Here is a 26,323-nt window from a genome sequence, read left to right as displayed (position 1 = left end):
TGTACACATTGCCAAATGATTACATGAAATACAAATAATCAAATCTTGATTGATGCAAAACTGAATCATTGTTACAATCATACTCTTGGGATGAAGGTGAAATGTGGGACAATCTTACCCAGCAGGCTGACATAGGACTGGCTGACCTGTCCCCAGCGTCTGGTTTGGTATGGAGAGGATACCAGCATGGGTTCAGCCATGCCAGAGCGATACAAGTTGGTTCTTCCATTGGGAAAAGGGATGCCGTTATCAGAGCTGTAAATAACCAGGGTGTCGTTATCGAATCCAGCATCCTGCAGCTCCTTCAGGACCAGGCCAATACCTATGAACACAAGAGGAAACGAGTGGCCTTACATCATCCTGCAAACACAAACCATCCCACACAGCCCTGGAAACGGAGAAACAAATCTTACTGACTCAGGGCTGCACAGGGCATTGCGGAAGGGATGAAGACCCCAGTGGCCCGCAATGGTACTGACAATGGGCCCATAAGCAGAAAGCCCCTGCTTTGGGTACAGACTTCAAGAGAACCACAAGTGATCACTATGCCATTTACACTATAACAAATTCCCAAAGTGCCACTAGGAATGTGTTCTTCAATTTCCAAAATTCATGTTCCATGCAAATTAATGACTTGGGTAGCCCATCAGCAATTAACGGAAAGCTAGGGCACTGTAAGCGTGCCGAAGAAGGAGGCGGACACAAAGGTGGCATGTTTGGAGCAAACGACTTTCATTAAACAATAAATCAAAAGAAAACCTACCTATCCCTATTCCTAAGAAGGGTTTCCCTGCCTCAACTAACAATAAGGCGTCTGTCAGGATGACTGTCAACTAAAAAGTGCCAACCGTCCTGTGTCAAGAAAACATTAATACTGTTCCTTTACACTAGAAACTAAATAATAAGGCAGTATTTTTCTGGTCCCAGGACTCCCTTCTCCTGGGTTATGGTTTGTGCTTTATTGAAACAGTTCCCAAATTTTAGAAAAGTCTTGTGTCTCACACGTTGTCAGGGGGATTGTTCTGTTCCCCCGATAATTCCAAACAATACTTACTTGGTGGGCCAGGAGAATGTCTCCCTTCACCAGCCCTTTTTCAATTGTGATTCATCTGGCGATGTCATCCCTTCTTTCCCGGGGAAAGTCTCTCCCCATGTGGCCATGGAAAGGCAGAATCTACCCGATCCTGACCCTGGGGGCGGCTATCTGAGGGAGGAGTAGATGAGGGGAGACGACCCTCATGGGAGTGAAATGGACTCGCTAGGTGGAACATGGCATCCCCCCCATTACCCTTAGAGCATGACAACACCCCCATAACTCCACAGTCCTCCACGGCATATTGTAATGTTAGACAAAAACCTCCAGTCATGACTAATAGCAAAACTCTTTCATATCATTATTTGAAAATGTTCGACAATACCGAGATGAGGAGGAGGACTAGGGCGATGAAGATTGCTGAGGCAAGAGACTCTCTCCCCTGTCGCACCTGGTGAGGTCCCTAGACAAGTCTGGTCTATGAAAGCCTCTTCCAAACAGGTGGATCCCTGCCCCTCCAAAACAATCAAGGACAATATTGACACTCTCGCTCCAGCCGTGGCCAACCTCTGCAACCTCTCTTTTGCCACTGGAGATTTCCCCTCTCCTCTCAAGCACTCTATTGGGCACCCTCGGCTCAAAAAACCCTCCTTGACCCGTCTGTTCTGGCAAACTATCACCCGATCTCCATCACCCCTTTCCTAGAAAAACTCCTGGAGAAGCTGGCTATCACCCAACTTACCCTCCACACTGAATCTGTTGTCTCCATGAGCATCTGTCTGGCTTTATAGCATCCAGAGGCACGAAAACTGCTCTTCTGAACACCTGTGAAGACCTGCTCTCAAATTTTGACTCCAACACTCCCTCTTGTTCTCATTCTTCTCGGCCTCTCTTGTACTTTTAACACGGTGAACCACAACATCCTGATTACCCGTCTGCATTATACCCTTTGCTTCACAGATCAGGTCCTGGAGTGGCTCGCCTACTTTCTCTCTGACAGTCCCTTTAAGGTGGAACTTGGGTCTTTTTTCTCTTCTATCACTCCTTCTACTTGTGGTGTACTCTAGGGCTCTAACCTCTGCCCCTGGTTCTCCAACATCTACATGGCCCCCTTGGCCCACAGGATCCCTTCCTTTACCTCTCACTTTCAGTGTTATGCGGATGACATGCAGCTCTCTTTCATGCTACCCTCGGCCTCCTCATCCACGTTCATCCCAGATTGTCTATCCTCAATTCAGGCTTGGTGTGCTGCTAACGATCTCTGCCTGAATGCCAGTAAAACAGAGATTGTACTCATTGGGACCCTTGCTCCTGCTTTCCCACTTTCTCACTGGCCTGCCTCCCTCGGCCCTGCCCCCTTGCCTACCAATGAGGCAAAAAATCTTGAGGTCATCTTCGACTCCACTGTCTCCTTCTCTTGTCATATCTCAGACATCTCCAAAAAGTCCAACTGCCAACTGCACCTCAAAGGTATTCTACCTTTTCTCACTTTCCCCCAGAGGCTCCTCACCTCGAGAGCCCTGGTGCTCACCAGGCTGGACTATTGCAACAGCCTCTCTCAATCTTCCTACTTCTACTCTCCTTCCACTACAACTCATCCAGAACAAAACCGCAAGACTTATCCTTGGCCTCAAGCCCTGGTACCGCATCTCTCTAGCGCTGAAATCCTTCCACTGGCTCCCGTGTCTGCAAGGATCAAATTCAAGATCCTCTGCATAATCCACAAGGCTTTCTGGGGCTGGGGCCCGCTCTAGCTACAACACTTTCTTCCTAAATACTCTCCATATAGAGTCCTCCGCTCGTCCTCCAACTCTCTGCTGGTGAGCCGCTGTCACAGAGATTTGGGGGTAGATCTTTATCCTCTGCATGTGCCTCCCTCTGGAACAGCCTCCCTGTCTCTTTCTGTCTTGTGCCGGAAAACCTTAAGTTCTGGGAACTCCTCAAGACCTTCCTTTTCTCTTCCTCCTTCTCACTTCCTCTCCCATGCTAAAGTCCCTTCCTTTCTCTCCACCCTTCTTCTCCCATGCTATCTCTGTTCAGTTTTTGCTGACTGCTTGACTGGTTCACCTCCAGAGCCTAACAGGTCCCAGGCTCCCCCCGCCAGTATTTTTTACTTGTTTCCGGGCCTCTGCACTTTGTTCAGCATTACTGCACTTTCAGCTTATCCTCCATGAGCGGGGCAGCCTCTCTGCACTTAACCCAGGACCCTGCTGGACCAAACCCGTTTTGTCACCCCCTCCCCATCCCAGCACCTCCATATGTACATATCCATTACCTAAATGTACTAGGACCAGTTAATTGTCGGCCCCTCCCCCTCCCTACATTTCTTGTCTCCCACTCCCAAGCTTGGTCACAATATGTAACACTTCATGCACTTACTCTAGGAAAAATGTCGTCAGGCCTAGTATGGTAGTTTTCTTTTTTCTGTTTAGATCATTCGGAAACTTCAAGACCTAAGAATAATTACTGTATTCCCTTGGTCCCTTCCCGCCTTGAAGTGCTTTGAAGCACTTCACCTGTGTATGAGCGCTGTATAAATAAACTATAAATAAAATAAAAAGATAGGTGACGAGACATTCAAAAGCATCAAGCATCAGAAAAGATGGACTCTCACTACTCCCGATGAGAATCGGGAAACCCGTTGGAAGCAAGCTGCAACACGGAGCGAGAAAACTCCTGGAGGCACCGTCAGAGGAAGCTCGGAAGTGGGACGCAGGCCGTGTGTATGCCAAAGCTGCTGAGGGAAGTCCAAGGCATCATAGAAACCAGAGAGCTGACGAGATGCCTGTCAGACTAATATAACAAGTCACCGGGAAAACCGAAGACCGCAAAGTGAAGTGCTGAGTGAAGCCGGAGAGATTATAGAGGGAAGTTGGGATGCTGGGGTGCTTCGTGGAATTGTTGGAACTTGGTGAGCACGAACAGGGGAGCTGGGACACCAAGACATTTGTTAAGAGCAACCAAGGCAGATGAGAATGGGTCTAGGACCCAATGTATAAAAGAAGCAAATAGCCAATGTTAGAACTGTTTGAAAATTGAGAAAGAAGGAAAGTGCGTTCCTTGGAAGAAAGCCCTGGCAGGAGAGTATACCAGGCATAAGGATTACGAGACTGGGACCCACACCCAAGTGCATATAATCAAGGCAAGAAAATCCTAGCAGGAGAGTATACCTAACAGAAGGATTGCCAGTCTGGGACCTGCACCCAATTGTATTGATACAAATCATTGAAATCTTAATAGGATATTGTACCAGACTGACAAAGGAAGGTCTGGAATTCACTCTGATGCTTGTTGACGCTTCTGGAGTGTGTGGAACCCAGGGGAAGGGAGTCAACCCAATCCAACTGGAATTGGGACATATTGTGACCAGGGAATCATTCCCCCTTCTGCTGTCAAGAGGCTAAGAGAAGTGGAACTGCTTCCTGACCTTGTGTAAATCTGGGAAAGGTCAAGGGAAGAGTCATACTCCTTAATAATGTGAACTGTGAGAATCTGGGGAAGCTCAAGGGAAGAGACAAACACCTTGAGGTTGTGAACTGTAGAAATCTGAGTAATGTCAAGGGGAGGCCCATACCCCTTGAGAGTGTGAACTTTACGAAATCTGAAGAAACTCCTGGGGAAGGAAAGCCACCCTTGAGACTTGGGGATCTTTGTTTGTTTTCAGCACCTTTCTTTGAAACTTTATGTTGGAACTTTGGAAAAGAGCTGCAAATGGCCAGCTGAGAGACATTTTTCTTTTCAGTTTATATTGAGTCTAGCATGTAAGGGTCACATTAGGTTTCGGACAAAGACGCAGAGAACTTTACTTTGGACATTCTGACACAGACACCATTTAGGTTTGTTGATGCAGGAAAACCCCTCTTAAGAGTTAGGGCGAGATAGGATTTTCTCCAACCCCCCTTTTATTTTGGTTAATAAAAGTATTTGGCAACCACAATGACACCCCGGTGTCTGCTTCTTACTCCTTCTTTATTACAGAACCTTACTGCCGGTCCAAAATACCAGGAAAATGACTCCCTTCTCCCGCTATCTTTTTATCAGTTCCTTACAACCAGGGGGAATGACTACCTTGCCCTGGTCTTCTTTTCATTAGGCTTCACACCTACAACACCCAATTATGAGTGTTAGGAGGGTCCGCGATCCTGACTTCTCTTCTTCTTTGATCTGGCCCACTTGGTTCACTTCCCTGCGAAGTACTGCCACGAAGAAGATGACTCATTACTTTCTTGCCCAGACCCTCGTTTCTCTTCCTTCTTTTTTTTTTTAAAAACATCTGTTTATTACGTTTTAAACATCTTAAACATCGAGATAAAAACATGTAACAAAGGTAGTCAGCTTCATCCCACACACAATCTGCCCTCCCTCCCGCTCCCCCAATCCATTTCAACTCAGGAATATGGGAGAACGCTAAAAGACCCTTCATGTTATCCCTCCCCAAAATAATTACAGTGGTTATCCCTGCGTATCAGATGATTGCAACAGAAGTGCTTTAGTACAATAGCAGGGTAGATCTTTGTTTCCCGTGAAGGAGGGAAGAATACTGTTACGCTACTATTATAGTGTAGTGACAGATTGTCTCTAGGTCTTGATAGCGGTAAATCGTACGGGGTGGTTTGTAAGTCTGCAAGAAGAGTGCCCCACTGAAGCTCCAGAGCATCTGAGTCTTTGCCAACTTCTCTTGTAGTTCAGATCTTTCAGTAGTTGCCCATTTCAGAACATCCTGGGACCGCTGGGCCATCGAGGGACCTTTGGGGCATTTGCGAGCAACATCCATGCGCTGCCTTGCTACTTTAAGCAGGAAAGATGCTATGCTGTGTATTTCCTCTTGTTGCCGCCCGGTAGAACTGTCTGCCCACTAAATCATTGACTCTCCTGATTGTGTTCTACCAAAAACAAGCTATTGTGGTGCACTCCATGACCATGTGGCAAAACCCTGCAGAGTCCCCTTGACATCTCGGGCATGTATGCACGGCTTCTGCATTCATATGTATTGATGTAAACTCTATGTACAATGTTAAACTGTATAAGTTTAAAGCATGGATTTCGTGATACCTTATTTTTACCTGAGAAAACCTTGGACCATGCTTTCCCATTCATGACCTCCACAGTGTCCCGTTCCCATTTTTCTTTCACTTTTAAGTTGGGGTAATTCCACACTGTCCTGTAGTGCCGCACAAATTCCTGTGATTGACCGGCGTTCTGTGCCTGTGTTCAGCAGGGTTGGAGGACCGGGGTAGTGGGGGGCTCGTTTGGTAACAAGGCCCATTTACTCACTAAAGTTTTGGTTTGTCGTTTGAAATTTAAAAACAGACCCCTGGGCATCAGGAATTTCGTTGTCCATTCCTCAAAGGGCAAGAGAGTTTCCCCTTCGAACAGGTCCCCCATCGCGTGTAAGCCCATATGCGCATATTGAACCAATCTCGGGTTTGAGAATTCTTTCTATTCTGGGGTCCGCTCTTACGGGCGTCTCAGGACTGTATTTGTCCCATATCCTCAATTTACTGCGTGCCCTCTTCCATTTCTTGTGTGCTCCTTTTGTGATGCATGTAACTGGAAATTCCAATACGTCTACCCATAGTGCCTCAATGTCGGTTTAGTGTTTTGGGGGACTACACAATAGGGGCCTGCCCCCCATCATCTCTTAATATCTCATCACAATGCTTGTTGCGGCTGGGAGGCCAAGTAATACAGCTAGAAGTGCGGAAGGGTGAGACCCCATTCTGCATGACTCCTCCGAAGCATTGCTAGTACAACCCTTGCCCGTCCCCCAACCCACAAGAGTTCTGTCAGGTAACTGTCCAATGTCCTGAAAAAGTGGGTCTAGTCAGATATGGTATGTTGGTAACTAAGTATAATATCCTCGGTAGAATGACAATTTTTCAGATTGCTATCATCCCCATAAGGGAGAGTGGGACCTTCTTCCAGAACTGGATCCTGTCTTCAAGGCCCAATAGCGCCCTGCCTACATGTACTGAAATGTATCAACCACATTGTGATACACTTGGATCCCCAGGTAATAAAGGAATCAGATTCCCAACGTATACCTATACCTAGGAGGTTGTTACTATGTCTCCCTTTTAGAGACCCCAGCGGGAATATCACTGACTTTACTGTAATGACTCAGTATCCAGATAGTTTGCCTATGTGGAGGATCATGTCCAGAAGGTAAGGGATGTGCCGGAGTGTGAACGTAATGAAGGGTGTCTTCTGCATAGAGCGAAATGACATGAGTCTGGCCAACCACCCTTATCCCAGCGTCCCGAAACTGCTCTCTGAAGATATTCGCCAGTGGATCTAGCACTAAGACAAAGAGGAGCATGGGCAAGGGGCTCTTGATACATTAGGCTGATCCATCTCATGTTTGGACCTATCCCAAACTCCACTCAAACTTGCATGAGGCAATTTCATTCGACCGAGTCAAAGGCTTTAACAGCATCTAAGGACACGACAGTTAGTTCTTCATCTGCGTTCCCACCCGTTCTATGATGTGCTGGAGGCGCAGTAAGTTAATTGTTGTGTTCCTGCCCCCCCACGAAACCACATTCGTCTTGGTGCACTAGTTTTAGGACACGTTTTGCTAGTCTTTTTGCTAAGACCTTGCCCAGAATGTTCCCATCCACATTCAGTAGGGAGATGGGACGGTATGATTGACACCTATGTGGGTCCTCGCCGGGTTTCAGTAACACCACTATCATCGCCTCTCTCATGGATTCAGGTAGTTTCCCTGTCTAAAATGCAACATCATAAAGTAGTTCTAGTTTGGGAGCCAACATGTCCATTTATGTGACATAGAATTTGGAAAGGAGGCTGCCCCCTCCGCCCAGAGATTTCCTCATCCCAAAAGAAGAGATTGCTGCTCTTATCTACCCTTTCGTTACTGGGCCTTCCAGTTCCTCCGCAGATGCAGCCATCAGTCTTGGCAGGCCACTTACGGCAGTATTTCCATCAAGTCCTCCATGTCCGGTGGGCCCCCGCTAGTGTATCATTCTATATAGTAATCGTGCAAGACCCGGTTTATTCACCTCCCACCTATCTGTGACTATTTGGGTGATGAATTCCTGTGGTCCTTTTCTGAGAAGCCCGTCCCGAAACCGGCCCGCTTTTTCCCCTTCTCCATGAATCTTCTTGGTGTTCTGGGTGTAGTCATGCTTCCCCAAACGCTCTTGAGCTCGAACCCTGATTGTGTGTTCCCATAGCAGCTCTGCGCCAAAAGCAACCCCTCCAAACAATTCCCCCTCCAATTTCCATATGTGACATTCTCTGTCCCACAAGAGGGTTCGTAGCTCAGACCTTATCCTGCAGAAAGTAGAAAGGCAATGGGCCACCGATTGTGACTTTGAACACTTGCCAGATTATCCCATAAACTCGCACTGAACCCTTGTTCAATGAAAAATCTGTAATGGACCATTGTATTCCCTCCTTGAATATATTATCCCTCAACGACTCTACTCTGCGCTTCCAGGTGGGTACCACCCCATCCCTCTCTCCCAGGACAGTCAAACTTTCAGTGGGGTGTGGTCTAATAAGGTGTTTCCCAAGTAGCCGGCCTCCACAATGTTGACAAACTTTTCCCTGCTCAACAATAGGAAATCTATGCGTATTTGTTGTGGGGGTGTGAATAGGAGTACCCCCTATCAGTGCTGTTCTGCTCATGCCAAATGTCTATCAAGTCTAGGTCCTTCATGTTTTGTTCAAGGAGTTTATAGCCTGCGATTTGTAAGACCCCGCTGGGCCTGACCTGTCCAGAGTTGAGTGAATTGGGAAGTTAAAGTCACCCCCCCACCATATTGTCTCTCCATAAACATGTCCTCCCAGCAGCTGCACCACCCCTGGGAAAAATGTATCATTATCTATGTTGATCAAGCTCATATCCCTTCTATCTAAGGTTCCTAGTATGATCAGAGACCTCCCCTCTACATCTCGGAGAATCTTTGAAATTTTTAAGGGAACCCCTCTGGCGACCCACATGAGTACACCCCTGGAGTAAGTTGCAAAATGCGACCCATATACCGATCTACCCCAGCCTGACTGTTTCTTCGAATTCCGCCCTCGTCCGGTGTCTCTCCTGGATGAACGCTATTTGTACTTCCCACCTCCGCAAACAGTCTATAATCTCAGTCCTTTTCTTGGCCTGGTCAATAGCCTGGACATGTCAATATTGTAAGGCTTTCCATGTCAGGTTAGAACCTCTGCGCTCAAGAGTCACCTCTCCCCCACTCCCAACAGAATATTGCTTTTAAGCTCCCGTAAACCATCCATTCCGGAACTGAAACGCACCCCACATACCTCCCCGTAAACTCCAAACAAGTAATCCACAGTCAACAAATTGGAGCATGCTTTTCAACCGTAAAGGAGCTTCGTAACGTTTACCTGCAATGTGTGCGGTTGGCAGCTGGTCCTCCACCCCCCAAGAATAAAGGGGGTGGGCGGTGAGGCTGACCCCACCTTGCAACCAGGGTATATTGGCAATGCCTCTGCCCACCAGAGGAGGAGCCCTGTGGTCCAAGGTTAGAGAGTAACGGTTACCTCTTCACACAAGGTCCTCCATTCCTGTGCTGCCAATCTCAATCAACCAAAACAGGTTTCATAAGTAGGGTACATTGCCAGTGTCTGTTCGGTTCAGCAATTTCATGGTTCGATTCCACTGTGCCTTTCCCTGGCTGGCCTCGCTTCTTGAGTTATTGGGGTCCATACCGCTCCACTCCCTGCCTCCCTCTAGCTGCAGGGTGTCGTCACCAGCAACCCTGATTCATCCTGTGTCTGGGCCCTAGTCCCTTCCCCTTCTTGGTTGTGAGCCCGGGTGCTCCCTAGGTTTCCACCGTCTAGGGGGTTCCTCTTCAGCCGGTTCCTGAATGCTTTGACAGACCAACGGCCTTCTGCCTCCTGCCAATCCCACGCCGCCTCAGGGTAATTGCAGAACCAGGGTCTATCCCCTGACCTCCCGATCATCAGACGTGGTGGCCTGCCAGTGTCCTTGGAGTTCTCTCCCTCCAGATCAGCGACATAGGTTTGAATATTCCACCTTCAGTGTGCAGCACACCTGCCATCTTCCGCAGCTGCCCGCGACCTAGTGTTTAGACCATCGTCGATTTTTATACAATATTGCCAGCAGTGTCTGGGCCCAGTGTATAAGTCCTTTGTCTCTTTCATAGGTTTCATCTTCATTGCTCGTCCCAGTACTAGATTACCTAGATTCCTGTTCTTCTTCTTTGACTCAGTACTTTCAAGGACCCTGAGGTACTCTGCCTTATAACAGTGCATAGGTCTACTGTCTCCATAGAGGTTAGCAGAGGAAGGAGAGGCTAGAGTATGTGGGGTTGTAATGTTCTCATAAGAGCTGTACCGCAAATGAGTGTCCTTATCCCTAGAGGTGGAATCCCTTCCCATGAAATCCTCCCGAATTATACCACCCCCAGGGGGACTATCAGCTAGCGGCCTCACCTCCCTGACCTCAAGGGAAAGGGCCCCCCGCCCCGGGGAGAAGCAACAACATCTAGTGAATCATCTTTTCTGCCTCCATTTCCCTCTCTGCCCTATTTTGCTGCAGTGACAAGGCAGAGAAGTGGCAAGGAGGTGAGACTGGATCTCCGCCATGGTTGACCTCTGTCTTGTCACAGAGTTTTGTTTTACGCCTGCATGACATTTTTATTTAGGCCTAAAACGATTGGATTCTTACGGAATCCACCTGGGTTTTTCACCTGCTTAACACCAGGAATACTCCTTAGGAATCCATTAATAAACACTGGGCCTCATTATGAGGTTGGCAGTAAAAGCTGCTGGTAGGCGGCAGGCTTCCACCAACCCAGTAACACTGTTTCCGCGGCCCGATATCCCAGTGCCACCAGGATATCATGAGCGGCGGCGGAAAGGTAAATCCCCAGGAATAGGGTCACTGAAGCACCGGCAACGTTGTTAACGGTGCCGGTGCTTCTGTGAAAACACTGCCAATAGGGTTCTGAATTCTTGGAAGGTAGACCTGCCAGTAGTTCTGTGCCCCTACCGGCAAACTCGAAGTTAACGTACCAGCACCCTTATTACTTGACCGCCAAACTTCCAATGAGGCCCCTTGTCTTCAAAGCGTACTTTGAAGTCAGCATGTACTTTTTCACAATACATAAAGTAAAAGAAAAATAACAGGAAAGAATAAAAGCGAGTCCATCTCGTTATACTTTTTTCTTTTTCTCCTTCAGCTGGTGAGTGAGGAAAATTGCATGCAGAGTATCCAACAGCAGATAAATGCAAAAGTGGGTGGTCTCGTGCATGCAATTTACATTTGATATAAAATCCGCCCATTATGATTCAGCCCAGAAGCAGTCATTAGATTATTACAACAGAGCACAGAATCGTACGATCACTATGGCAGATCCCCGGACCACAAGAGCAGATTACTAGAGATCACTAGGAAGGAGCATGAAGCTACAAGGAAGCCCCCTGAACCAACCCTGGCTATTAGGGTCCGTGAGAAAGAGATCATATCCAAACCTGGAAAAAGGTCAGAGCACAAAAGAAGGGAAGCAGAAGAAGAGCCCAACAGAGATGCTTCCAGCCGACAGAGGGGCATCCGCAAAAGGACATGGCCCAGCCAGGCCAGCAGAGCACAGGGTGCTCAGGAGCAGCCATCCCTCCGGCAGGCTTCCAGCCGACAGAGAGGCATCCGCAAAAGGACATGGTACGGCCAGGCCAGCAGAGCACAGGGTGCTCAGGAGCAGCCATCCCCCCGGCAGGCTTCCAGCCGACAGAGAGGCATCCGCAACAGGACATGGGCCAGCCAGGCCAGCAGAGCACAGGGTGCTCAGGAGCAGCCATCCCTCCGGCAGGCTTCCAGCCGACAGAGGGGCATCCGCAACAGGACATGGCCCAGCCAGGCCAGCAGAGCACAGGGTGCTCAGGAGCAGCCCCCCCCCCCCGCAGGCTTCCAGCCGACAGAGGGGCATCCGCAAAAGGACATGGCCCAGCCAGGCCAGCAGAGCACAGGGTGCTCAGGAGCAGCCCATTCCCCCGGCAGGCTTCCAGCCGACAGAGAGGCATCCGCAACAGGACATGGCCCAGCCAGGCCAGCAGAGCACAGGGTGCTCAGGAGCAGCCCATTCCCCCGGCAGGCTTCCAGCCGACAGAGAGGCATCCGCAACAGGACATGGCCCAGCCAGGCCAGCAGAGCACAGGGTGCTCAGGAGCAGCCCATCCCCCCGGCAGGCTTCCAGCCGATAGAGAGGCATCCGCAACAGGACATGGCCCAGCCAGGCCAGCAGAGCACAGGGTGCTCAGGAGCAGCCATCCCTCCCGCCCCCCTCCCCCCGGCAGGCTTCCAGCCGTCAGAGGGGCATCCGCAACAGGACATGGGCCAGCCAGGCCAGCAGAGCACAGGGTGCTCAGGAGCAGCCCATTCCCCCGGCAGGCTTCCAGCCGACAGAGAGGCATCCGCAAAAGGACATGGTACGGCCAGGCCAGCAGAGCACAGGGTGCTCAGGAGCAGCCCATCCCCCCGGCAGGCTTCCAGCCGACAGAGAGGCATCCGCAACAGGACATGGCCCAGCCAGGCCAGCAGAGGACAGGGTGCTCAGGAGCAGCCATCCCCCCGGCAGGCTTCCAGCCGACAGAGAGGCATCCGCAACAGGACATGGCCCAGCCAGGCCAGCAGAGCACAGGGTGCTCAGGAGCAGCCCCCCCCCCCCCAGGCTTCCAGCCGACAGAGGGGCATCCGCAACAGGACATGGCCCAGCCAGGCCAGCAGAGCACAGGGTGCTCAGGAGCAGCCACCCCCCCCCCCCCCCCCGCAGGCTTCCAGCCGACAGAGAGGCATCCGCAAAAGGACATGGCCCAGCCAGGCCAGCAGAGCACAGGGTGCTCAGGAGCAGCCCATTCCCCCGGCAGGCTTCCAGCCGACAGAGAGGCATCCGCAACAGGACATGGCCCAGCCAGGCCAGCAGAGCACAGGGTGCTCAGGAGCAGCCATCCCTCCAGCAGGCTTCCAGCCGGCAGAGAGGCATCCGCAAAAGGACATGGCCCAGCCAGGCCAGCAGAGCACAGGGTGCTCAGGAGCAGCCCCCCCCCCCCGCAGGCTTCCAGCCGACAGAGGGGCATCCGCAACAGGACATGGCCCAGCCAGGCCAGCAGAGCACAGGGTGCTCAGGAGCAGCTACCCCCCCCCCCCCCCCCCCGCAGGCTTCCAGCCGACAGAGAGGCATCCGCAAAAGGACATGGCCCAGCCAGGCCAGCAGAGCACAGGGTGCTCAGGAGCAGCCCATTCCCCCGGCAGGCTTCCAGCCGACAGAGAGGCATCCGCAACAGGACATGGCCCAGCCAGGCCAGCAGAGCACAGGGTGCTCAGGAGCAGCCATCCCTCCAGCAGGCTTCCAGCCGGCAGAGAGGCATCCGCAAAAGGACATGGCCCAGCCAGGCCAGCAGAGCACAGGGTGCTCAGGAGCAGCCATCCCCCCGGCAGGCTTCCAGCCGGCAGAGGGGCATCCGCAGAGGGGCATCCGCAAAAGGACATGGCCCAGCCAGGCCAGCAGAGCACAGGGTGCTCAGGAGCAGCCATCCCCCCGGCAGGCTTCCAGCCGGCAGAGGGGCATCCGCAAAAGGACATGGCCCAGCCAGGCCAGCAGAGCACAGGGCGCTCAGGAGCAGCCATGTGCAAAAGGACATGGCCCAGCCAGGCCAGCAGAGCACAGGGCGCTCAGGAGCAGCCATGTGCAAAAGGACATGGCCCAGCCAGGCCAGCAGAGCACAGGGCGCTCAGGAGCAGCCATCCCTCCGGCAGGCTTCCAGCCGACAGAGAGGCATCCGCAAAAGGACATGGCCCAGCCAGGCCAGCAGAGCACAGGGCGCTCAAGAGCAGCCATGTGCAAAAGGACATGGCCCAGCCAGGCCAGCAGAGCACAGGGCGCTCAGGAGCAGCCATGTGCAAAAGGACATGGCCCAGCCAGGCCAGCAGAGCACAGGGCGCTCAGGAGCAGCCATGTGCAAAAGGACATGGCCCAGCCAGGCCAGCAGAGCACAGGGCGCTCAGGAGCAGCCATCCCTCCGGCAGGCTTCCAGCCGACAGAGAGGCATCCGCAAAAGGACATGGCCCAGCCAGGCCAGCAGAGCACAGGGCGCTCAGGAGCAGCCATGTGCAAAAGGACATGGCCCAGCCAGGCCAGCAGAGCACAGGGCGCTCAGGAGCAGCCCCCCCCCCCGCAGGCTTCCAGCCGACAGAGAGGCATCCGCAACAGGACATGGCCCAGCCAGGCCAGCAGAGCACAGGGTGCTCAGGAGCAGCCATCCCTCCAGCAGGCTTCCAGCCGACAGAGGGGCATCCGCAACAGGACATGGCCCAGCCAGGCCAGCAGAGCACAGGGCGCTCAGGAGCAGCCATGTGCAAAAGGACATGGCCCAGCCAGGCCAGCAGAGCACAGGGCGCTCAGGAGCAGCCATGTGCAAAAGGACATGGCCCAGCCAGGCCAGCAGAGCACAGGGCGCTCAGGAGCAGCCATCCCTCCGGCAGGCTTCCAGCCGACAGAGAGGCATCCGCAAAAGGACATGGCCCAGCCAGGCCAGCAGAGCACAGGGCGCTCAGGAGCAGCCATGTGCAAAAGGACATGGCCCAGCCAGGCCAGCAGAGCACAGGGCGCTCAGGAGCAGCCATGTGCAAAAGGACATGGCCCAGCCAGGCCAGCAGAGCACAGGGTGCTCAGGAGCAGCCATCCCTCCAGCAGGCTTCCAGCCGGCAGAGAGGCATCCGCAAAAGGACATGGCCCAGCCAGGCCAGCAGAGCACAGGGCGCTCAGGAGCAGCCATCCCCCCGGCAGGCTTCCAGCCGGCAGAGAGGCATCCGCAAAAGGACATGGCCCAGCCAGGCCAGCAGAGCACAGGGTGCTCAGGAGCAGCCATCCCCCCGGCAGGCTTCCAGCCGGCAGAGGGGCATCCGCAGAGGGGCATCCGCAAAAGGACATGGCCCAGCCAGGCCAGCAGAGCACAGGGTGCTCAGGAGCAGCCATCCCCCCGGCAGGCTTCCAGCCGGCAGAGGGGCATCCGCAAAAGGACATGGCCCAGCCAGGCCAGCAGAGCACAGGGCGCTCAGGAGCAGCCATGTGCAAAAGGACATGGCCCAGCCAGGCCAGCAGAGCACAGGGCGCTCAGGAGCAGCCATGTGCAAAAGGACATGGCCCAGCCAGGCCAGCAGAGCACAGGGCGCTCAGGAGCAGCCATCCCTCCGGCAGGCTTCCAGCCGACAGAGAGGCATCCGCAAAAGGACATGGCCCAGCCAGGCCAGCAGAGCACAGGGCGCTCAAGAGCAGCCATGTGCAAAAGGACATGGCCCAGCCAGGCCAGCAGTGCACAGGGCGCTCAGGAGCAGCCATGTGCAAAAGGACATGGCCCAGCCAGGCCAGCAGAGCACAGGGCGCTCAGGAGCAGCCATGTGCAAAAGGACATGGCCCAGCCAGGCCAGCAGAGCACAGGGCGCTCAGGAGCAGCCATCCCTCCGGCAGGCTTCCAGCCGACAGAGAGGCATCCGCAAAAGGACATGGCCCAGCCAGGCCAGCAGAGCACAGGGCGCTCAGGAGCAGCCATGTGCAAAAGGACATGGCCCAGCCAGGCCAGCAGAGCACAGGGCGCTCAGGAGCAGCCATGTGCAAAAGGACATGGCCCAGCCAGGCCAGCAGAGCACAGGGCGCTCAGGAGCAGCCATGTGCAAAAGGACATGGCCCAGCCAGGCCAGCAGAGCACAGGGTGCTCAGGAGCAGCCATCCCTCCAGCAGGCTTCCAGCCGGCAGAGAGGCATCCGCAAAAGGACATGGCCCAGCCAGGCCAGCAGAGCACAGGGTGCTCAGGAGCAGCCCCCCCCCCCCGCAGGCTTCCAGCCGACAGAGGGGCATCCGCAACAGGACATGGCCCAGCCAGGCCAGCAGAGCACAGGGTGCTCAGGAGCAGCTACCCCCCCCCCCCCCCCCGCAGGCTTCCAGCCGACAGAGAGGCATCCGCAAAAGGACATGGCCCAGCCAGGCCAGCAGAGCACAGGGTGCTCAGGAGCAGCCCATTCCCCCGGCAGGCTTCCAGCCGACAGAGAGGCATCCGCAACAGGACATGGCCCAGCCAGGCCAGCAGAGCACAGGGTGCTCAGGAGCAGCCATCCCTCCAGCAGGCTTCCAGCCGGCAGAGAGGCATCCGCAAAAGGACATGGCCCAGCCAGGCCAGCAGAGCACAGGGTGCTCAGGAGCAGCCATCCCCCCGGCAGGCTTCCAGCCGGCAGAGGGGCATCCGCAGAGGGGCATCCGCAAAAGGACATGGCCCAGCCAGGCCAGCAGAGCACAGGGTGCTCAGGAGCAGCCATCCCCCCGGCAGGCTTCCAGCCGGCAGAGGGGCATCCGCAAAAGGACATGGCCCAGCCAGGCCAGCAGAGCACAGGGCGCTCAGGAGCAGCCATGTGCAAAAGGACATGGCCCAGCCAGGCCAGCAGAGCACAGGGCGCTCAGGAGCAGCCATGTGCAAAAGGACATGGCCCAGCCAGGCCAGCAGAGCACAGGGCGCTCAGGAGCAGCCATCCCTCCGGCAGGCTTCCAGCCGACAGAGAGGCATCCGCAAAAGGACATGGCCCAGCCAGGCCAGCAGAGCACAGGGCGCTCAGGAGCAGCCATGTGCAAAAGGACATGGCCCAGCCAGGCCAGCAGAGCACAGGGCGCTCAGGAGCAGCCATGTGCAAAAGGACATGGCCCAGCCAGGCCAGCAGAGCACAGGGTGCTCAGGAGCAGCCATCCCTCCAGCAGGCTTCCAGCCGGCAGAGAGGCATCCGCAACAGGACATGGCCCAGCCAGGCCAGCAGAGCACAGGGTGCTCAGGAGCAGCTACCCCCCCCCCGCAGGCTTCCAGCCGACAGAGAGGCATCCGCAAAAGGACATGGCCCAGCCAGGCCAGCAGAGCACAGGGTGCTCAGGAGCAGCCCATTCCCCCGGCAGGCTTCCAGCCGACAGAGAGGCATCCGCAACAGGACATGGCCCAGCCAGGCCAGCAGAGCACAGGGTGCTCAGGAGCAGCCATCCCTCCAGCAGGCTTCCAGCCGGCAGAGAGGCATCCGCAAAAGGACATGGCCCAGCCAGGCCAGCAGAGCACAGGGTGCTCAGGAGCAGCCATCCCCCCGGCAGGCTTCCAGCCGGCAGAGGGGCATCCGCAGAGGGGCATCCGCAAAAGGACATGGCCCAGCCAGGCCAGCAGAGCACAGGGTGCTCAGGAGCAGCCATCCCCCCGGCAGGCTTCCAGCCGGCAGAGGGGCATCCGCAAAAGGACATGGCCCAGCCAGGCCAGCAGAGCACAGGGCGCTCAGGAGCAGCCATGTGCAAAAGGACATGGCCCAGCCAGGCCAGCAGAGCACAGGGCGCTCAGGAGCAGCCATGTGCAAAAGGACATGGCCCAGCCAGGCCAGCAGAGCACAGGGCGCTCAGGAGCAGCCATCCCTCCGGCAGGCTTCCAGCCGACAGAGAGGCATCCGCAAAAGGACATGGCCCAGCCAGGCCAGCAGAGCACAGGGCGCTCAAGAGCAGCCATGTGCAAAAGGACATGGCCCAGCCAGGCCAGCAGAGCACAGGGCGCTCAGGAGCAGCCATGTGCAAAAGGACATGGCCCAGCCAGGCCAGCAGAGCACAGGGCGCTCAGGAGCAGCCATGTGCAAAAGGACATGGCCCAGCCAGGCCAGCAGAGCACAGGGCGCTCAGGAGCAGCCATCCCTCCGGCAGGCTTCCAGCCGACAGAGAGGCATCCGCAAAAGGACATGGCCCAGCCAGGCCAGCAGAGCACAGGGCGCTCAGGAGCAGCCATGTGCAAAAGGACATGGCCCAGCCAGGCCAGCAGAGCACAGGGCGCTCAGGAGCAGCCCCCCCCCCCGCAGGCTTCCAGCCGACAGAGAGGCATCCGCAACAGGACATGGCCCAGCCAGGCCAGCAGAGCACAGGGTGCTCAGGAGCAGCCATCCCTCCAGCAGGCTTCCAGCCGACAGAGGGGCATCCGCAACAGGACATGGCCCAGCCAGGCCAGCAGAGCACAGGGCGCTCAGGAGCAGCCATGTGCAAAAGGACATGGCCCAGCCAGGCCAGCAGAGCACAGGGCGCTCAGGAGCAGCCATGTGCAAAAGGACATGGCCCAGCCAGGCCAGCAGAGCACAGGGCGCTCAGGAGCAGCCATCCCTCCGGCAGGCTTCCAGCCGACAGAGAGGCATCCGCAAAAGGACATGGCCCAGCCAGGCCAGCAGAGCACAGGGCGCTCAGGAGCAGCCATGTGCAAAAGGACATGGCCCAGCCAGGCCAGCAGAGCACAGGGCGCTCAGGAGCAGCCATGTGCAAAAGGACATGGCCCAGCCAGGCCAGCAGAGCACAGGGTGCTCAGGAGCAGCCCATCCCCCCGGCAGGCTTCCAGCCGACAGAGAAGCATCCGCAAAAGGACATGGCCCAGCCAGGCCAGCAGAGCACAGGGTGCTCAGGAGCAGCCATCCCTCCCGCCCCCCTCCCCCCGGCAGGCTTCCAGCAGACAGAGGGGCATCCGCAACAGGACATGGCCCAGCCAGGCCAGCAGAGCACAGGGTGCTCAGGAGCAGCCATCCCCCCGGCAGGCTTCCAGCCGGCAGAGAGGCATCCGCAAAAGGACATGGCCCAGCCAGGCCAGCAGAGCACAGGGTGCTCAGGAGCAGCCATCCCCCGGCAGGCTTCCAGCCGACAGAGAGGCATCCGCAACAGGACATGGCCCAGCCAGGCCAGCAGAGCACAGGGTGCTCAGGAGCAGCCCATCCCTCCGGCAGGCTTCCAGCCGACAGAGGGGCATCCGCAACAGGACATGGCCCAGCCAGGCCAGCAGAGCACAGGGTGCTCAGGAGCAGCCATCCCTCCAGCAGGCTTCCAAGTAAGCTCACAACTTGCAACAGCCTGGGTCCTCCCGAATTGCTAATTATGGGCACACACACAAGGGCAGGGGTCACCCTTCCCACCAATTCAAAACTGCAGCATTCAAATATTTGGCAGCCAACCTATCAAGCCAGACACATTTTGAAACACACAGGAACACCCCACAGAGGTCTACCCAGGTGTCTGGGAGACCCTCATCTAGTCAAAACAGGTTCAGGTGGATAGTTCACAAGTAATGCGCTGGTGCTTGACAATTGTGGCAGACTACGGCCTTGCCCTCAAAACATTGGAGGTTCACTATAAATTGCCCACTAACCAACTAAGGCGAACACTTTCATCCCCCACACTCAAGCACAACATATGCAGACCAACTACGTCACATGAGCAGCCATTTTAAAATCCCTCCATGCAGACATCAATCCAAGAGGTACATCTACAACAACGTACATACCAACACCACGCGCAAGGCAACCTTCTGGATACACAGGCCTCCAAGTCCTCAACAAGGACCATGTAGGTGCAGAGCCAGGATTCTTCGATCTGCACTGACCAACACAACAGTAAAGCAATCTTTCCTTTTCCCGCTCTTCCCACCATCCTAACCCATCCCACACTTCCTCAGCTCTGCCAGAGATCAAGCAAATCGCAGCGGTGTGCCGAATACATGCCAGAGACACCAACCGAAACGTACATTACTACAGGAGGGGAAGCTCCCAGCTGACGGCAGTGCCAGAAAAGCTGACCTATTGCTGCATGTTGCAAGAAGCTCGCTCTCAGGAAGTGGATGTGAAACTTTTTTGGTTCCTGTACAAAAGCCACAATATTGTGACATTGTCATAATTACACATGACAATGTCAATTAAACTGTGATTTCCCGTTCAGCGCAGTCAGGCAGCAGAATTATGAAAGTTGACCTGCAGCTGACGATAATGATGATGGTGTGTTATTTTTATAGCGCTTCTGTCAAAGCGCTTTGCCGAGAATATATTTACATACAATATCACCCATCCGAAGTCGGTACCCATTTATCGACCTCGGAAGGATGAAAGGCTGAGTTGGCCTTGCCGGGATTCAAACCTGCGACCTGCAGATCACGCTCATATCGCAGTAGCGAGCGTTTAGCCCGCTGAGCTATCTCACCAACTAAAACATGTGCATTGTTTGACAGAGTGATGTTTCCTTATGCACTTTCTTTGTCAAGACCAATAAAAGGTCAATGGGTAGAGACCATCCGTTTGCATATGCGCAACCTATGGAGCAAGAAACCGAAGTTTGCACAACCTCCTTAGAGCGAACGGTACTTATGCATGCGTACAGAGACCAAATGCTACAATTGCACGTCGTTGCTGAACGGAGTACAGACGTCTTTCGTGTTCACCGCCAGCGGTGTAGAGGAGATATGCTTGCACATGTACCCTCCATCGAGGAGCGGACCTACACTCGCACATGCGCCATGACGCCATCACAGCAGTAGAGTATCTCAGTGAGTTAAGCGCTCACCGAAGTATGCTTCAGACGAGTTCAACAAGCAGGCCACAAATTCAAATCCCGGCGAGGGCAGGCACAGCCCTTCATCCTTCCGAGGTGGATACATTCTGTACCATTAAATTGGGAGATAAGGACAACTATCATTACAGAGCTTAGAAGGGGGAGAAATGTAGCACTAAATAAATTATTAATATTATCTGCCTGCACAGTCCCCCCCCCCTCCAAGGCCCTCCAGCAGAGGCGTTGCTGGGGGGGGGGGGGGGGGTATAGCCCCGGGTCTTTTGGTTGTAGACCCAGATAGAAGCTCAGGGGTTACAACCAAAATGCTAGCTAGCCCCGAGTCCTGACAGTCCTGACATTAGCTTAGCGACGCACCTTTTCCAGACCTAGCATATGACTGTACGAGTCAGCTGCCGTCAAGCACACTTGCATAAGCACAGTAGAGTGGTTCCCCCACACCTGCCCCATGGTGGACTTGAACAAAATCTTACCCTGATCCATTCGGCCGATGGTGGTGTACTGAGCCGCAAGGTCAGCGCGGGCCGCAGGGGTGTCTTGGATAAAGTAAGGAACCTGAAACCATCAAAGAAAAGAAGATGTAAACAGCGGAACATCAACAGGTAGTGCTTGGATGGGGTGGGGGGAGGGACATGGGTATCCCCCTGCTTTTAGGATTGGGGACTTGTAGTAGTGCCACTGCCGGTTTGTGGGGCACCGCCTCTTTGCAGAATCCCACATAGCCGCTGTGCAGTGTGCATGCCTGTACTCTAATCTTCTCGGGACCTACCTGGACCTGCTCTGGTGTGTAATACTGAGGTTTCCAGTCCGGTATCCAGCCCATACCGCTCTCACCATTCCCAAACTTCTCACAGAATTCCCCATACTGAGGCTGAGAATGACCGCAGCGGTGAGGATCATGGAACGCCACATAGAGGAAGAAAGGTCTGTGGGAAAGGAAAAGAGAACAGAGATCAGTCAGGCCAGCCTTGGATCCGCTTCCCACTCCCACAATCACCTCTACATGTCCAGGAAGGAAATAGACCACCCAGGCCCACCACCGGCAACAAATCCTAGACCAGGCACAACCAAAAAGTCATACTCAATGGGCGATAGTCCGCAACATAGCAACAGCCCTATCCAACAAAGCCTATTTCAAAACCAGACGTAAGCAGTATTTGGGATTTGCACCCAGTGGAAACAGTTTAGCCTTTCAAGTGGCTGGAACAGCAATCGAGAATACACATTCTCTGCCCACTGTTCCAGCCTCATTTCGCTAGGTGGCGCAATTTTTTTTATGTGAGGAGGCAACTGGGAGCATCTCCCTGTTAACTCCCCACCTTCCTACCCCCCCTAGTACAACCCCAACCCCTTCCCCACCCACTCCTTCCCTCCCACTTGCCTGTTCCTCCCGTCTCCCAGCTGAAATGGAAAAGGGACTTTGTCCCTTTTCCCTATGGTGGCAGCCATCTTCTTTACACCCCTCCCCTGCAGGAAGATTGGCTGTGCAAGCGGCGCAAATCTCCAGAGAGAGAAAAAACAACATACGCAACCTGGTTAAACCCCGGGTGCAAATGGCTTTCACCCCCGCAGTGGGGGCAGCCATGGCCAGTAACAGCCCACAGTCCTCACTGAAGACCTTCCCTTCGCTTCGGCCTACCTTGGCTCGGCCTGGCGGGCCGTTAGAAGCCTTGGCCGCCCCCGACTACTGGGGTGAAAGCCATAATCTGCACTTTGCAAAAGTCCCACAATTGGGAAGGAATTTGCCAAATGTGCACTACTTTGTAGCCCTCAAAAAAAATGCGTGTGACAAAATTCCACAAATGCATTTTGTGCAATGGTGTTTCAACAAGTTTGAGGCAAATGCTGCAGTTCGTGTTTACTTGAAACAAAAGGGATGGCGTCCTACCACTTACTTTTGGTCACTTTACATATACATTTTTGTAAAGGCTGAGTTATTCTATATATATATATGCTTGGTATGACAGAAGCCATTTCATGAAGCTAACTCTCATACGTAATCAAGAAGACGAGCAGATAAGCCCTTAAAGGTTACACTGTAGCTTTTTATTTAGCCAGTGTTAGTAGGTGCAGAGGAAATTTTCTGCGTTCAGTTTAACATAATACTTAATACTTTTTAGTTTTTTGTGTACATATACATCAAAACACATTCAACTTGTTTAACAAATGCATAAAATAAAGGTAGTAAATGCTTAAAGAAAATTAGCAGACAAAACATATAAATACATAGTCATTGGTGGTTTGCCTAAATGTGCAATGTGTGCAAAGAAACACAGTGTAGTGTTTTAACACAAGGCAACCAACTGTATAGAGTGCATGGAGTCAAAATCATGAATCAAAGAAAGGACATTTTTTCTTTCTGACATTGAATATATTGTTGTTGACTCATAGGAAAAAAGGGACCTAGTCGTGTTTATGCTAACGCTTCCATTTCCATTAATTAGATGGGAACAATAATATATCATGATCTATCTCATATATGAATATATAGTATGCACAAGTGATGTTTTAAAAGTTAAGATTACACCCAGTACTCCAGATAAGATTTTGATGTGGAAGTATTGTACTCTCTATTTTTTAAATTTGTTAGTAAAGTGATTTTTTTAGGGAGTAAAACAGCATTCCCAGTCAGAGTATTTTATAAGGGAGTAAAGATTTAAGTAAACAGAATTTCTAACAGAAATGTTATTATAATAATTATTTCTTTCCTCCGAGTTATTCATGCACCTTTAATATCCCGGTTCACCTCCTCAGAGCAGGCAGTAATAATAGTTGTTTGTTCCTGTGGCACTACATGTACTACTGGCCCAAACATATCCATAGAGTGGTGTGAGTGACTGGCACCATATGTGTCCATTTCCTATTTTTTGTTGGGAGTATTTTTACACTGTATTTTTATTTGGGAGTATTTGCCTATTTTTAGGGAATATAATCTATAGGGTTTACACCAGTCGATAAAAACTGTGCGACTAATACAACCACAGATGCTACGAGTATCCAATGCGATGGTACTCAATTTATGAATGGAAGGCCGGTCCTTCTGGGACATCAACATGAAACCTGCAGGTTGCACACGGACCTCAGACACGATCACCCAACTCCCAGAGCTATCTTTCTACCCTTGCATTTCTGTGCCTGCATTCCCCTCCACACATGTCCCGAGTCACTCAAGTGACATGCAAGGTGTTGGCAGGCAGGCGTGAGGGACCCGCAACCATCTTTTCTATACGTGCCTAGGTGTTGGCCAAGTTCTCCATCCCCAGGCGCTCTACATTATATTACGGACAGGTGAGTAGAGCGCAGGCCAAGCGCTACATACGTGGGCCAGTGATCACAGTTGCAGGGATAGGAGTTCAATCGACCTGAGTGTGCGTGTAGCAGAGTCTCCAGCCTGGCAGATAAGTAGCGTAGCAGTCGCTTTTACTCCCTCAAATACACCCATAAAAAAATAAGGAGTAAAATACTACTGCCGAATAAAAAAGTGAACAACGGACACATAAGAAGCCAGCCCCTTGCTTCCACCCACACAGCTCCACGGCACTGATCAGAACAGATTCGTTCTGATCCTTGGTGCAAGAAGAGAAATACTACAAGGAGCTTTAATATTATTACTGCTGAGGAAGTAGACATTTAAGAAAGAGGCGTTTTTTAATTTGCATCAATTATTAGGTGTAAAGATGTGTGGATCACAAAAATATATTGTTTTTTAAGTTGAAATATGTTTTTGTGGAAATTACTTTTGAACTCCCGAAAACAGGGGTCTGAATGCCATATATTTTGGACTACAACTCCCATCAGTACTAGCCAGCATAGTCACTTGTGAGGGATCATGGGAGTCGTATTCCAATACATTTGCAAAGCAGAAGTTTGCAGACCCCTGACATAAAATTAAATTCTACTGCCAACATCAAAAAATAGCTGTGCTATTCAATGTCTGGAGGTTCCGGACTCTGAATGACAAAGCATTACTTACCGTAAAAGCATTTCTGATGGTTGTATCTGCTTAGATTCACATGCTGTGCATAGGTCCGACATCCAGTGATCACTGCGGAGTATTGCATTTTGTTTTTCGTAGTCGAAAAGGGGACGTCGACAAGGCGTGTCTGTAACACTATCCCTATAGTGACGTGCGTTGTACCCACAATCCCTCACATGTTGAGGTCCCTCTGTTTGTATTTTTTCTGCCCTGAGGGAGCCTTCTATACATGAGTGAGTACAGAAAAGAGAGAGATGTAGAAAGATGTCTATGTTCCTTCTATCCGAGCGGGGAGGAAGGGTGGGCGCATGTGAATCTAAGCAGATACAACCATCAGAAATGCTTTTACGGTAAGTAATGCATTGTCTTCTGATATTTGTTAATCTGCTTAGAATCACATGCTGTGCATAGACTAGCGAGCAGTACCCGGAGTTGGCGGTGGGTTATGAGAAGGAACAGTGGAGAAAAGATGTATTAATACTGCCTGTCCCACCTGGGAGTCAGATCTAGAGTGTGCATCTAGACAGTAGTGTTTTGTAAAGGTGTGCACAGAACTCCAGGTAGCCGCTTTGCAGATGGACTCAAGGGGAACATTTGCAATGAATGCTATGGATGCCCCAGTGCCTCGAGCTACCCTTGGCTTGAAGGGTAGTTCTCTCTTAGCAAGAGTGTAACAGAGTGATGCATTGAACAATCCATCTAGATATAGTGGACTTTGAGACTGCATCTCCTTCTCTTCCTGCTGCCACTGAGACAAAGAACTGATTAGTCTTTCTCAGTGGCCTGGTTCTTTCCATGTAGAACATGACAGCTCTGTGTACATCCAGTGTATGCAGACTTTTTTCTCCCAAGTTGGAAGGGTTTTGAAAGAACGTTGGTAGTTCTATAGACTGGTTTACATGGAACTTCGAGATGAATTTCGGTGCAAACCTTGGGTGTGTGCGTAGAACCACCTTATCTTTGTGAACTGTTACGAAGGGGTCTAGAACAGAAAGAGCCTGTAGTTCACTTACTCTCCTAATGGAGGTCATAGCTATTAGAAAAGCAGTCTTAAGAGTGAGGTCCTTAAGAGTTGCCTTGTGCATGGGTTCAAATGGCGAGCCCATGAGTCTGGTAAGTACCACATTTAAGTCCCATCCGGGAGCTGGGTTAGCTATCGGAGGGTGTATTCTCTTTACCCCCTCCATGAAGGCCTTGATAACTGGGATCTTCCACCACGACACTTTAAGTTGGGAAGTGGTGTATGCAGAAAGTGCCTCCAGGTGGACTTTAATGGAATTGAACACTAGACCTGAATCCAATAAATGAGTCAGGTACAGAACAATATGTGTGGGAGAGCAGCCAACCGGGTTGATGCTCTTTCCTCTTCACCAGATGACAAATCTTCTCCACTTGCTAGAATAGCAGTGGCGAGTATTAGGTTTTCTGGCTTCCCTGAGGATGTCCATACATCTCTGCGGGAGTTGTAGATGTCCAAATTCTATTATCTCAGGAGCCAGGCTGCTAAATTCATGGACTGAGGGCATGGATGTAGTGTCCTGCCCTTGTTCTGTGACAGCATGTTGTGTGGGCAGGGAAGTTTCACTGGGGGAGATAGAGACATCTCCATCAAGTGAGCGAACCATGGCTGCCGGGCCCACATCGGGGCCACTAGTATCATGGTAACTTGTTCCTGGTGCATCTTGTGCACAACTTTTCGGGACCTACCTGGACCTGCTCTGGTGTGTAATACTGAGGTTTCCAGTCCGGTATCCAGCCCATACCGCTCTCACCATTCCCAAACTTCTCACAGTATTCCCCATACTGAGGCTGAGAATGACCGCAGCGGTGAGGATCATGGAACGCCACATAGAGGAAGAAAGGTCTGTGGGAAAGTAAAAGAGAACAGAGATCAGTCCGGCCAGCCTTGGATCCGCTTCCCACTCCCACAATCACCTCTAC

The 26,323-nt window shown here is 52.6% G+C and overlaps 1 protein-coding gene across 1 annotated transcript in view; it reads right to left on the bottom strand.

Annotated features, from left to right (window-relative positions):
• The window catches only part of SGSH (N-sulfoglucosamine sulfohydrolase), a 205,879-nt gene that overhangs the window by 5,110 nt on the left and 174,446 nt on the right, over nt 1-26,323 (bottom strand). The window contains exons 5-7 of the mRNA XM_069655196.1: nt 21,176-21,332; nt 20,880-20,961; nt 119-322 (exon numbers count right to left, since the gene is read on the bottom strand). Of these exons, the coding sequence (XP_069511297.1) occupies nt 119-322; nt 20,880-20,961; nt 21,176-21,332 (443 nt within the window). The remainder of the gene's footprint in view (nt 1-118; nt 323-20,879; nt 20,962-21,175; nt 21,333-26,323) is intronic.

The sequence above is a fragment of the Ambystoma mexicanum genome, chromosome 3q, assembly GCF_040938575.1.
Source record: "Ambystoma mexicanum isolate Mex_15411 chromosome 3q, UKY_AmexF1_1, whole genome shotgun sequence".
Taxonomy (NCBI): domain Eukaryota; kingdom Metazoa; phylum Chordata; class Amphibia; order Caudata; family Ambystomatidae; genus Ambystoma; species Ambystoma mexicanum.
The sequence above is the reverse complement of the archived record's forward strand: the minus strand, read 5'-3'. Positions and strand labels throughout refer to the sequence as shown.